The sequence below is a fragment of the Tursiops truncatus genome, chromosome 8, assembly GCF_011762595.2.
Source record: "Tursiops truncatus isolate mTurTru1 chromosome 8, mTurTru1.mat.Y, whole genome shotgun sequence".
Taxonomy (NCBI): domain Eukaryota; kingdom Metazoa; phylum Chordata; class Mammalia; order Artiodactyla; family Delphinidae; genus Tursiops; species Tursiops truncatus.
In genome coordinates this window covers 101,644,010-101,657,331 of record NC_047041.1, presented here as the reverse complement: position 1 = coordinate 101,657,331, position 13,322 = coordinate 101,644,010, and the positions used below count along the sequence as shown (strand labels likewise).

The window sequence follows — 13,322 nt, the reverse complement described above, 5'->3', positions numbered from 1 at the left end:
TAAACATTAAAGAAGAGTTAAGAAGTCAAAAGGGAAAGAGTACTGCGAAAACTAGACATGAAACGAAAAGGCTTATATATTTGACTACAAAAAATAAAAGTCTTCTCTGTAATAAAAATGACCAATACAGAAGTTTGTAAGACAAACTTGGGTAAAGTATCTTCAATACATTTGAGGAAGGGTTGATATCCCTAGTTAAACACACACACAACACAAAACAAAACACTCTCTACCAGTCAATATATAAAAAGTGAACTCTTAGGGATCGTGTTGATTTTTTACAATAAAAATATACTATTGGAAAAAAATTTTCAAGAAAAAAATCTGGGGCTCGAACACAGGCGGTATTGCAGAGGAGCGTCAGAGAAGCCTACGCTTCCCAGGAGGCTCTGCGCTGACTGCCCCAGGCCTCCCGACAGGCTCCGCGCGCTTTACGCGCCAGCTTTGGCCTTAGCCTGCGAGCAACGGGGTCGCGACGGACAATGGAAAGCAGCGACGGGGAAGCCGTCGACAAGCGCCGCGTTCACCTGCGCCCTGTTACGCTGCGCGATCCCGCCCCCATCTTGCTGCACCTTCTGCCCTGCGAGGTTCTGGTTAACCGGCCCGCCCCCGTGGGGCTCTTCTTCACCCCGGCCATCCGCCAGGGTCCTGACGGTGAGCGCTCTCGGCTGGACTACGGCTCCCGGCAGCCCCCGCGCCGGCGCCGCGCTCTCCTCCGCGAGGAGCGGCGCGAGGGCTCCCGGGGATCGTGGTCCACCGAAGGTGGCGGGAGGGCGGCTACCGGGCTTGCTCCGGTAGGCCTGGATCAGACCCTCACTGGGGCCCTTCGCCTGCCTCCTCCAGGACTGGAAGTGTCGTTCCGGGGCCGCAGTCTACGCGGCGAGGAGGTGGTGGTGCCGCCCGGCCTCGTGGGATATGTGATGACAGAAGAGAAGGGAGAGGTGTTGCTGGGGAAGCAGGACTTCTCGGAGGGTTTGGAGGATGACGAGCAAGAGGAGCGGGAACTCGTGGAGCCCCCGGAGGCGCTGGAGCGCGACTTCGTGAGCACGGGGGTACAGGGTTGCAAGGGAGCGCGGGTGGGAGCGGCGGCCTCGATGCTGAGCCGGGGCCCCTTCCCCAGGACCGCTTTATTGGAGCCACAGCCAGTTTCAGCAGCTTCACCCTGTGGGGCCTGGAGACTATCCCCGGTCCCGATGCCAAAGTGCGTGGGGCCCTGACCTGGCCCAGCCTCGCTGCAGCGGTGAGTACATGGATGGGCCCCCTCCCTCCCAGACCCCATCCAACCCCCCCCCCCGCCCCTTCAAGGTGGTTTCCTAAGTTGTCCAGAATCTTGTCCCTGAGTGAATCTGGGGGCTTCGGGGCTGGGGAGAACAATGGGGCAGATGGAACCTGGGTCTGACTGGAGGATTAGACTGGGTAGGGGCAGCATGGCTTCCCCACCACTCTTCTCTGGCCTTCTAGAAGGGCTATGATTTTGAGCAGCTGGGTCTCTCCCCTGAGGATCTGGGCCACCCAGTCACTATACTGCAGAAATCCAATAGTAGAGGTGATTCCTGTTGCAGATTCACGCACAGGTACCCGAGGACTGAGAACCAGAGCTTGAAACTGAAAGCCACCGATCCCTTCACCCCAGTAAACCCTTCTTCACTTTGGAGCCTGATTCCATCACCCCAATAAAGGAGCTCTTCACAGAACACCTGTAAGTTCGCCAGCACCTTGGATCCAGCACTGCCCATTTTCCCACAAGGACCTTTCACAGCTCTGACCTATAGAAACAATTTATTGCCAGGGGGCAGTGGGGCAAGAGAGGCCAGAATTCTGCAGCCAGTTCCCACCCCACCCCACCCCCAGCTTCTACTTTACAAAAGAAATTTGTACAGCCACCAGTCCTCTATACAAGCCACCCGCACCCCCCATCTCACTGTACACAGCTGCCTGGCTCCCTCTGGTCCCTGGTTCACAGCAGGCCTGGGCCTGCGGCCAGCCGACCTTGGAGTTGACCTGAGCCCTGAGCTCGCCCTGGTGCTAGGCACCAGCAGGCCTTTACCAGGCCTGTCCTCTCCTTGTGGAGTTGTCCTCCGCCCTCTCTCCCTTGGCGCGCCTCTTGGAGACCCCAGTGGGGGAGGGATGGGCCGTCAGCCGCAGTTCTGCTGGCTTTGCTGGCACTGCCACGGGCAGTGCCTGGTCACCATTTTCCCCTCTTGCTCCAGTCCTTGGGAGTGAAGTGCAGACACTTGGAGTCGATCCGAAGAAGCCGCTTGAGCATAGCCCGTTCGTGCCCATCCACGATGTCCTCCGACAGTGTGAGGATATACTGGCCCTGGACAGGAGACGGGGCCAGGCAGGTCAGCCCACGTGGGGCCTGCTCTCTGCACCCCTACACACACGTGTCTCCCCCTGCCTGCCTCCCTACCTTGTAGTAGTTGATGAGGTTGAGGTACTGTAGAGTGGAGATGACATCCTCCTTCTTGATGCTGGTAATTTCACTGATCTCACTGTGGGAGGGCAAAGATCAGGTCCCCTGGGGGCCTACATCTCCACCCCAGGCCCCCAGTAGCCCGAAGAGTGAGAAAGCCCGGGAACAGACAGGTCATGCCATGCACCCCCGGGCAGGCAGGGCCAGGCTCACTTGATGGTGATCTGCGGCCTCTCCCCGCTCTCTGACTTCAGCCCCATCAAGATCTCCAGAATGGTCTGGGACCAGTAGCTTCGGTAGGATAGGAGGCCAAGATCCGAGAGGGGCTTCTCAGGGGTCCCCGTTTTCCCTTCCACTTTGGAGAGTTCATAGCCTAAAGCAATGGAGCAGGAGGGGGTGGGTAAGCAATCACAGCGTTATGCAACCATCGTTTAGGAATGCAGGTTGCAGAGGTAGACTGCATGGCTTCCATTCTGGGCCTGCCATGTGGTAGTTCTGTGCCTCAGTTTCCTTGTAAAGGACTAGTGAGCGTACGGTTCACCGGTGTGCTGAGGGCACTGAGAGAAGTAGCTACAATCAACTAGAAGCCAGTGAGGGCTTACAGGTGGGATGCGGGGAGTGCAGCGAAAATGGTTTGTGGAAAGTGCGTGCCTCCAACTTGCCTCAGTCATACCAGACTCTCTGCGCCTGGATATGTGAGGAGAGAAGAGGGGAAGACCCCACCTCTGGTCCAGGCCTGAGGATGCTTGCAGTTCCTCAGCTGTGACCTGAGAAGCATCAGCTGCTCTAAGACCAGGCTGGCCTGACTGGATGGCTGGGAGGAAGCAAGAAGGGCGCCAAAGCACTTCCCAAGTCAGAGGGAGGCCATTCCTCAGCAGTAGCTACCTCTCCAGTGGCTCTCTCCCTCCCATTCTGACTGCTGTGCCCTCCTCTACCCTGCTGACCACTGGGCACTGGCAGGCAGTTCCTGGTGAGACCCTCAGGCCATGCAAAACCCTGAGCGGTTTCACATCTCTTGGACAGTATTCATTTCCCCGTCAGGGCCCTGAGATGTCTCCACTACTTCTAGAAGCCCTTCTTTATCCTCAGTCATAACGAGCCTTGTGTCGGATCGTAGCCCTTTCTCCTTTCCCCCTTGATTCATCTTTATCAGCCAGTCTGACCCTCTTGCCCAACTTCCTGTGACTTTCACCAAGCAGCCCGGTGGGGAGGACAGAGAGGCTTGTGCTTTGGAGGAAGGAAGCATGGAAGAGGGAAGGGGCACACTTGAGTTCTTACTCAACTTTGGGGGGAGTGCATGCAGAGTCCTGACAGATCAACTGGAGGCCACACTTGCCTCCTCAGCTGCAGGAGCTCCCAGCCCCTCCCAGTCAACAACCGACCCACCCTCTGGAGCTGCCTGGAATGGTGCTTCTAGTGCCCTGTCTGCTCCTGCCGGGCACAACTGAGCACATTTCCTTGGTGGCCCCACACACATCCCATCTCCACTGAGGGCTGAGCTCCAAGGCTAGACTGACTTTCAGCAACCTTCTGCTCTTCAGGCAGAAGGTTTCCTGAGGATGTGACCACATCTTGGCATGTTTCTATACCAATAAAATTTCTCAGAACATGTCGGTGATCAAGTCAAGCCTCCAAGTCTTCACCAGACAGCTAAGCCTCCCTCATCTCCCGGGTCAGAGCTTGGTTATCCCAAGGGTGCAGTGAGTGGTGAGTTGAATGGAATGACGGTAAGAGGCTGGGAAGCAAGAGGGGGCCTTGGGGGCTAATGAACAGTTCACGTCTGATGAGGGGCAGAGGCCAGATCCCTGTGAGTCACGTTTGACGTGACATCTGCTGTCCCCAAGGCTCAGAGAACAAGTAGGAAAATAAACCACAGGTCCTTGCCCAGGAACGTGTATAACCGCATAGGACCAGACAGCTGAGCAGGAGTGGCTCACTCGGCTTCTGCCCGTGCCCTGGGCAGGAGCAGACAAGTCAGAATTGGGAAAAGTTGAGTGGTACTTAGAACCTTGGCCAAGGAACTATGAGGGGCTGAAAACCTAGTCCAGACGAACAGGGCAGTCACCCCAGTACGGAGAGAACCTTGGGAGAGTCTCATCTTTATTTCTAGCCAGTTCCCCTGGTGACTGGACTGCACAACCAGGGCTGAGAACACAGCAACCCGACATGTCTGTGTGCAGCATCTGTGCGTGAGACAGCGATGGGGCCTGGGCCTCCCAGGACCTGCCCCCAGCCCCCGGCCAGCAGCACAGGTACTCACTGAACTCGATCAGCAGCTTGCCGTAGCCCCGGCGCTGGTAGGGAGGCAGGGTCAGGATGCAGGCCACGTTGTAGTCTTCTGTGGATTCCTTTTCCTGGAAAAGAGAGGCAGGTGAGTGTGAGGGAAGGGACCTAGCTCAGGGCAGGACTGAGGACAGCCTGGAAGAGCACTCACCTTGGAGAAGTAGCCCACGATGTGGAAGCCCTTGCAGTCATACTCCGTCATGACGTAGAAGAGGAAAGGGTCTGTGTCATAGTACAGCGTCTTGTGGTCGAGGAAACACTTAGCCAGAAGACACAGGTTCTGGGAGTAACTCTGCAAACGAAAAGGTCTGTCACCACCCTGGGTACCCAGCCTTGAGCATGGCCGTTGGGCCAGGGTCAGCCTGAAGCTTCTTTGTCCCCCAGGCTGACAGGTGAGAAGCCTTCCTCCCTGGGGCCTGACCTAGTCCATTGGTCAGTGTGTCCGGCGCACGGGCCCTTCTTAGTGTCCAGGAGCCCACGTTTCAGCTGTGTGATGGTGTTCAAGCACCCGCCCCCCGGTGAGCTGGGCAGGTCTACTCGTGCTCTCCATACCCCACCTAACTCTGGCCTGGAAGCCTCCACTGCCCTCCGCCAGTTACCAGTCAAGAAACTGATGTGTCCCTACAAAGAAGGACTGACCAAGGATTATGAGAAAAGCTCTGTCTGTGTGACAGTCTTAGGAAACTGGTTGTCAAAAAAACAACACTCTGCAACCCCCAGTCACATCTCTTGAGAACTGATCTGCTCTTCTACAACAGGGGTAAAGAATTCCGGAATTTGACAAAATAACTGCCTCAAGGGCTGCCCCAGCAAAATTATTAATCTTGCTACTTTACTTCTAGTCTCACAACTTTCCTGCATTTCAGATTTGGCTTTTTAAGCACCTGCTGGACACGGCCATTTGGATACCCAAGCCCACACACTTAATACAGTTAACAGTGGTTAAAGCAGCATCTTCCTCTCAAGTCCCCCCAGCACCCAAGCAAGAGCTGTCCCCTGGCAGTCTAGGTGACTGCCTCTCCCTCCCCGCCCTCCAGGCCCCAAGAATGGAGGCATTTCACTTTTAAAGTCCCTCCAGGTTATGCCCTTCTTCCTCCCCACAGCCAGACTAAGGCAGGTTTGAAGCCCCAAACCTGTAGTGTCCCCACTTCCCAGCTGACCTCAATCCCACCCCCTGAGCTCTGTCCCACGTAAGACAGCCTTGCCTCCTCCTGTCTGCCCTCCACCTGAGCTCTGTCCCACGTAAGACAGCCTTGCCGCATCCTGTCTGCCCTCCACCTGAGCTCTGTCCCACGTAAGACAGCCTTGCCTCATCCTGTCTGCCCTCCACCTGAGCTCTGTCCCACGTAAGACAGCCTTGCCTCATCCTGTCTGCCCTCCACCTGAGCTCTGTCCCACGTAAGACAGCCTTGCCGCATCCTGTCTGCCCTCCGGCCAGAAGAAAGGATCTTCGCCTTTTACACGGTCTCTGCACATTTTTTTGCATTTCACAGATAACGCATTTTTTTTTACAAATTGAAGGTTTGTGGCAACCCTGCATTGAGTCTATCACTGCCATTTTTCCAAAAGCATGTGCTTACTTCATGTCTGTGTCACATTTTTATAATTCTTGCAATAATATTACAAACTTTTTCCTTATTATATTTGTTATGGTGACCAGTGATTCTCAATGTTACCACTACAATTGTTTTTTTAGACACAATGCTACTGCACGCTTAACGGACTACAGCACAGCGTACATGTACCTTTGATATGCTCAGGGAAGCCAAAAATATTGTGTGACTGCTTTATTTCGATGTTCACCTGATTGTGGTGGTCTGAAACTGAACCCGCAGTATGTCTGGAGTCAGCATCCATTCCTGCCCTTCAGAACCCACTGCCTGTGTCACGGCTCAAAGGTTACCTCCTCTGTGAAGCTTTGCTGTCCACCTCTTCTGGATCCTGATAACCCACCCTTTGTGTTTCATGACACGTATCACACTGGGATCTATGCAGCCATTAGCATGTCTGTTTTCCCCTGTGAGCTCTCAGCAGAGATTTTGTCCAATTCACCTTGTACAGTATCTCCCACCACCTGCCCTACAGCAGGAATGCAGTAAATGGGGTGAACAGATGTTAGCCACAATGGGCAGTGTTTTCCTGAGCTGGAAGAAGCTGCTCACTCGACTCCCTCAGACTCCCGGCGACAAGGACTCCCCGCTGCCCCTCAGCCACTGACCTTGTTCTTACGTCCATCGATCTCAAAGAAGGAGATGGTGCCCTTTCGGTAAATCTCGTTGCCTGGAGGATGTCGCAGGTCACACTTGGTCTGAGGAAGAGAGGAGAATTAGGGGCGGGGGTGGGGGGTTGCTAGGAGGATGGCCTCCTGGGACCCCTCATACCAAGTGACGCTGCAGACACTTGAGGCTTCGGCCGTACTTGAGGCAGAACTCGCAGAGGTAGAGGACGGGCAGTGTGGTGAGCTCCTGTGGGTACGGAGAGAAGTACCAGGGCTTGAGGCGGTGCCGGCCCAGCTCGATGCACTCGATGTTCTTCATCCGGGTGACAATGTCGTCGTGGCTCCGGTCAGACACCAGGCTCCCAGTCATGCGAGGAGCTGACGGTATTCCATCTGAGCTGTCCTGCGAGTCCTGCCCAAGGCCGGTGGAAGACACCAGGTTACAGGAGACAATTCAAGCAGGGCACTTTACAGCTCACAGCCTTTCCACAGGTTTCCTTGTTCAAACCTAACAGCAAACCTATTGGGGGAGGTACTAAAATCCCCACTTTCCAGTTAAAGAAACCAAGACTTGGAAAGTTTTCATTTGGAATGTAGAAAAAAATCACCCAATGCCTGATCTGAACCAGCTCCGCCTCACTCCCAGTCCCACCAACGCCATCTCTGCTCAGCACCCCTTGTTCATTTTTAAACTAGTCCCTAAAGTCTCTGCCCTGCCTATGTCCCCTCCTTTTCACCCAGCTTCCCTCTTCCTCAGACCTACCTCATCAGTGCCCAAGCAATTCGATTTTCGCTTCCGCCCTGGCTGAGCTGCCACTGCCCTACGGGCTGATCCATTCTGCAGATGAAAAAGTAGGAACAGAAAACATAGCTGTGAAATGAGCCCAAAAGGGGCTACCAGAGGTTAGAAGAAGGGGAGGGAAGAAGAGATGGTTTGGGGGACTCACCTGGGGAAAAACTGAGGCTGGGGCTGTCTCGCTGGGCACTGGGGTCGCTGGTGAAACCACCTCCACCTTCCGTTTCTGCAGAAAGAAACCAGGACAGGTGGGTCAGAAGGTAGAGAAGGTGGGACCTGAGAGGAAAGCAAGGTCCCTGGAATTGCTGAGGGTACCGTTGAGCGGTGGTTGGGCTGCAGGCAGGAGCTGGAGGAGAGCGGCTGGTCGGGCTCGCCGCCGGGAATGGCCTCCCGCTCCTTGGGCAGGTTGAAGCGGAGTGTGATCTGGACCGGGATTGGCAAGGTCTTCCCGCTGGCCTGGGCGGAGGCCGGCTGTAGAGATAGGTCCAGGGTCTTCCTCTGGGGCGGGGTTGGTGGTGGGATCAGGAAGGGGAGTAGGGCCCCCTCAGCATGGAGTGATCAAACCCCACCCTCTGCCCTTTCAAGGACACAGGAACAGCCACTGGACTCTGGAAACTACATCTGCAATTTGGCCCCCATCCTTCACAAGCTGATGCCAGGGTGGGAGGGCACAGCCTCAAGCCCATCCAGGAGCCACTGAGGCCAAGAGATTTGAAAAGTAGGAGGCAGGAGAGAGGAGGTGAAGCAGGGGACCTACTCACCACCTCTCTCTCTGGAGAGCCGGGGCGGGACCCAGGAAGTCCGTTCTTGGTGGGAGTCTTGGCCTCTTTCTTGGGGAACTGGATCTTCTTTAGGTCCAGCCGCTCGTGGGTCACCCATTCATCCAGGCGTTTGTTGACTGCAGCAGTGGGGATGGCTCAGGAAGGAGTGCCAGAGGCTGCCCCGCAACCCTGCGGCCCCACCTCATCCCGGCCCAGAACTCACAGTCAATGTAATGGACGTAGAAAAGCTTCCGGCCACTGATGTCCTTCACGCTCAGTATCTCAGCCAGGGCTGTGGGAACAGCACAGGCAAGGGCCTTAGACAGACCAGGCCATGAGGCTCCACCCTCCTACGACCTGAACTCCACCACGAGGCCCGATTCCTAAGCCCCAGCACTTGGAACCGCTCGCTCAAGCCCCCGTTAGTCACCAAGTGCCATCCCCTCTCCAAGCCCTGCCCGGTCCCTCACAAACGGCTAAAAGCCACGCCCCTCCTGAGTATCTGCGCCCCGCCCGCTCCAGGATTCTAGAGGCCCCACCCCCTCCCCTGGGTTCGGTTGACTCTCCCCCGCCCCTCGCCCTCAGGTTCCTTAGCCCCGCCCCCCGACGTCACTCACGCCACTCATCTTCGTTGTCTTGGTTCCGCCGCAGCACGGGCAGGCGGCAGCCCTCGATTATCTCCCCCTGGGGAGACAGCGCGGCGCCAGGGTCGGCTACTGGGGGGCCTCGGGCTCTACCCACCTCCCCTGGCTCCCTCCGCCCCGCCCCGGGCACCGGACTCACCACCTCCGCCATCTTCCCTCCCTCCACTGCCACTTCCGGCCCCTCTGGGAGACGTCACTTCCGGGACTGAACACGTTGTAGGCCCGGGCTTCCCCGAAGCGGCTTTACGAGAGGACACTTGCGAGACATCGCCGCCCAGCTTGCTGACGGAGCCGGCCCGTTTGGCTGCTGGGGGAATGGTGTGTTTTAAGTCTCAGGCCAGGTCCTGGGTGGAATCCCCACAACGTGCACAACGATTGGAGGAAAACTGAGTCCGTCACGTGACGCTCACTGGGTGCGACGCCGGTCACGTGGGACTGGTGTTAGTGCTTTGAGGGAGGCCGGGCTGGGGCGTCTCCTACTGGCGTAACGATGCGTCGCGGGGAGTGAACTGCGCGTGCTCGGCCGGGAGTTGGGGGGCGGGTCTGGAGAAGTGGCCGGGACTTGAAGGACTCAACGCGTCGCTAAGTTGTGGACTTCATTCCTTAGGGCTGGGAGTCACGGAAGATTTATGGGTTTGTTGTTTTGTATAATAGGTTGCTAATTATAAGAGTAATTACAACATTTTTCATTTATACATTCAACAAGTGCTTAGTTATCGCCTACCATGTGCCAGGCCCTATTCTAGGAGCCTGGAATACATCAGTGAATAAAATAGTCTCCTCCTCCTGGAGCTTGCATTCTTGGAGGTTGGGAAGAAAAAAAGAGGGGTATAGATAACAAACAGTAAATATATTTAAAAAATAAATTATCTAGTCTATTAAAGAGTGATGGGCTTCCCTGATGGCGCAGTGGTTGGGAGTCCGCCTGCCGATGCAGGGGACGCGGGTTCGTGCCCCGGTCCGGGAGGATTCCACATGCCGCGGAGCGGCTGGGCCCGTGAGCCATGGCCGCTGGGCCTGCGAGTCCGGAGCCTGTGCTCCGCAGCGGGAGGGGCCGCAGTGAGAGGCCCGCGTACCGCAAAAAAAAAAAAAAAAAAAAAAAGAGTGATAAGTGTTTTGGGAAACCAAAAAAAAAAAAAAAAAAAAAACCCTGCAAGGTGAAGGAAATAGGCAGGTAGGCAAACTGTGGCGTGCAGGCCAAATCCAACCCTCTGCTAGTTTTCCTACAGCCAGTGGGCTAAGAATGGTTTTTATATTTTTTAAAGCTTGGGGAAATATCAAAAGAATATGACACATGAAAATTATGAAATTCAAATTTCAGGGTCTGTAAACAATGTTTTGTTGGAGCATAGCCACACTCATTCATTGACGTTTTGTCTATGACTCCATCCACATTAAAACTGAATAATTGGAACTTCCCTGCTGGCGCAGTGGTTAAGAAGCCGCCTGTCAACGCAGGAGACATGGGTTCCAGCCCTGGTCCGGGAGGGTCCCACGTGCCTCGGAACAACTAAGCCCGTGCGCCACAACTACTGAGCCTGCACTCTAGAGCCCACGCACCTAGAGCCCGTGATCTGCAACAAGAGAAGCCACCGCAATGAGAAGGCTGCGCGTAGCCCCCACTTGCCGCAACTAGAGAAAGCCTGCGTGCAGCAACGAAGACCATAAATAACCATATGGTCCATAATAACCATATGGAACCATAAAAAAACAAACAAATAAATAAAATGGATAACTGGGACTCCCCTGGTGGTCCAGTGGTAAAGAATCTGCCTCACAATGCAGGGGATGCGGGTTCGATCCCTGGTCAGGGAACAAAGATCCCACGTGCTGTGGGGAAACTAAGCCCTCATGCCACAACTACTGAGTTTGCGTGCCTCAACTAGAGCCTGCGAGCTGCAAACAACAGAGTCCATGTGCTCTGGAACCTGCGCACGACAACTAGAGAAGGGAAAAAAACCCTGCATGCCACAACTAGAGAGAAGCCTGTGCACCGCAAGGAAAGATCCCGCATGCCACAACTAAGACCCAATGCGGCCAAATAAATAAATAAATATTTTTAAAAAAGAAGAAGGAAGGAACATGGACTTCTGTTTTCCAAATGTATGTGCTATGTTTGTGCTTAAAAGATCCAGATTCATCAAAATGCTGGCTGAATTCAAGGTGGGGGTAAACAAGCATTTCCTCTAAACTGCCCTAATGATGTGCCCGTGACCTTGAGGGCTGAAGATGTTTCTTCTGGGTAAGAGCTCTCGGGCTGGTGTGTTTTTCAGCACAGGGTTGTCATTGCAGGTGGGCTGTGACCAGGCCCATGACCTTTGTGGAACATTCCCTGTCACAGTGTCATGGAAGCAATAACTGGTTCCCAGGAAAGACCCCGAGCCAGGAAAGGGGCCGGAAGCTGAGCCCCACTGGGCTCAACAGCTCACTCATTTGGGAAAACGGACTTGTGCTCTCCTTTATATCTCAGGGGATCTAAAGGAAAACAAGTACCCAAGACAAAAGTCAAATATTCAGAATGACACCTTTTCGGCCCAGTGAAGGCTTAAAAAAAAAACAGTTCAAGAACACAATTCATTTTCATCATCTCTGGTTTTCAGAGAGGGCTTTTTAAAAAGTGTATTTGCTGTACCCATTAAAATCATTTTCTACAAACGGTTACCATGAGCGGCACTTTCTGGGGTGGGACAGGTGAATGCTGTTGTGGGGATGTGGGGGGAACAAGGGTAGGAGGGGCCTGTCATAGAAGGGGGTCGTGGCTGTGGGAGAGAAGGTTCCATAGCGTAAGCCTCATCCTACCAGCCGAGGGGACTTTTATTCTCAGAGAAGTGCATGAGGAATGGTTGCCGGTGTTGTTCTGGATTGACAAGGTGTTAATTTCTCGGTAGGTTGTAACTTTAAAAATAAAAAAATTATTTGTGTTAAAAAAAAAACCCAAGGGCTTCCCTGGTGGCACAGTGGTTGAGAGTCTCCTGCCAATGCAGGGGACATGGGTTCGAGCTCTGGTCTGGGAGGATCCCACATGCCACGGAGCAACTAGGCCCGTGAGCCACAACTACTGAGCCTGTGCGTCTGGAGCCTGTGCTCTGCAACAAGAGAGGCCACGACAGTGAGAGTCCCGTGCACCACGATGAAGAGTGGCCCACGCTCGCCACAACTAGAGAAAGCCCTCGCACAGAAACGAAGACCCAACACAGCCAAAAATAAATAAATGAATTAATTTTTAAAAAAAACCAAAAAATCAAAGTGGGGGTAAAGACTGCTTGGCAGAGAGTCCAAGGCTGCAGGCCCAGGTCTGGGAATCCTCAGCATGGATGGCAGCAAGGGCAAGAAAATGCCCGCTGGGCTAGGTACTTGGCTGGCCCTCCCAGACTTCAGGGGGCACTCTCACAGAGGTGGGGGTGAGAGAAAGCCAGACTCTGTAGGGCTCGAGGGACTGGAAGCAGCACAAATACACAATTCTTTAGGGTAGTTTGAGTTTGCGTGAAAGGTTAAAATGACTCTTAGAGGAAAACATAGGCAGAACACTCTATGACATAAATCACAGCAAAATCCTTTTTGACCCATCTCCTTGAGAAATGGAAATAAAAATAAACAAATGGGATCTAATGAAACTTAAAAGCTTTTGCACAGCAAAGGAAACCATAAACAAGATGAAAAGACAACCCTCAGAATGGGAGAAAATATTTGCAAATGAAGCAACTGACAAAGGATTAATCTCCAAAATTTACAAGCAGCTCATGCAGCTCAATATCAAAAAACAAACAGCCCAATCCAAAAATGGGCAGAAGACCTAAATAGACATTTCTCCAAAGAAGAGATACAGATTGCCAACAAACACATGAAAGGATGCTCAACATCACCAATCATTAGAGAAATGCAAATCGAAACTACAATGAGATATCATCTCACACCGGTCAGAATGGCCATCATCAAAAAATCTACAAACAATAAATGCTGGAGAGGATGTGGAGAAAAGGGAACCCTCTTGCACTGTTGGTGGGAATGTAAATTGATACAGCCACTATGGAGAATGGCGGTTCCTTAAAAAACTAAAATTAGAACTACCATACGACCCAGCAATCCCACTACTGGGCATATACCCTGAGAAAACCATAATTCAAAAAGAGTCACGTACCACAATGTTCATTGCAGCTCTATTTACAATAGCCAGGACATGGAAGCAACCTAAGTGTCCATCGAC

The 13,322-nt window shown here is 53.6% G+C and overlaps 2 protein-coding genes across 6 annotated transcripts; one reads left to right on the top strand and one right to left on the bottom strand.

Annotated features, from left to right (window-relative positions):
- Nucleotides 1–60: 60 nt before the first annotated feature.
- Nucleotides 61–9,456, bottom strand: KAT5 (lysine acetyltransferase 5). 5 transcript variants are annotated; one of them, XM_033861080.2, is made up of 14 exons: nt 9,258–9,456; nt 9,092–9,158; nt 8,698–8,766; nt 8,475–8,611; nt 8,029–8,211; nt 7,865–7,939; nt 7,681–7,755; nt 7,081–7,329; nt 6,918–7,007; nt 4,851–4,991; nt 4,677–4,770; nt 2,630–2,789; nt 2,414–2,495; nt 61–2,320 (listed from the first exon to the last, which is right to left on the bottom strand). In XM_033861080.2, the coding sequence occupies exons 1-14, from the start codon at nt 9,267–9,269 to the stop codon at nt 2,186–2,188; spliced, it is 1,569 nt and encodes a 522-aa protein (XP_033716971.1). In that variant the 5' UTR covers nt 9,270–9,456; the 3' UTR covers nt 61–2,185. The 5 variants fall into 5 exon arrangements, with proteins under 5 accessions (XP_033716971.1, XP_033716972.1, XP_033716970.1 ...); XM_033861081.2 differs by having other exon boundaries at nt 8,029–8,184; nt 9,258–9,453; XM_033861079.2 differs by having other exon boundaries at nt 8,029–8,184; nt 9,092–9,455.
- On the top strand, nt 483–1,694 carry RNASEH2C (ribonuclease H2 subunit C). The gene is made up of 4 exons (XM_033861084.2): nt 483–654; nt 844–1,040; nt 1,121–1,240; nt 1,563–1,694. Exons 1-4 carry the CDS (start codon nt 483–485, stop codon nt 1,587–1,589), a joined length of 516 nt encoding a protein of 171 aa, XP_033716975.1. The 3' UTR covers nt 1,590–1,694.
- Nucleotides 9,457–13,322: the final 3,866 nt, after the last annotated feature.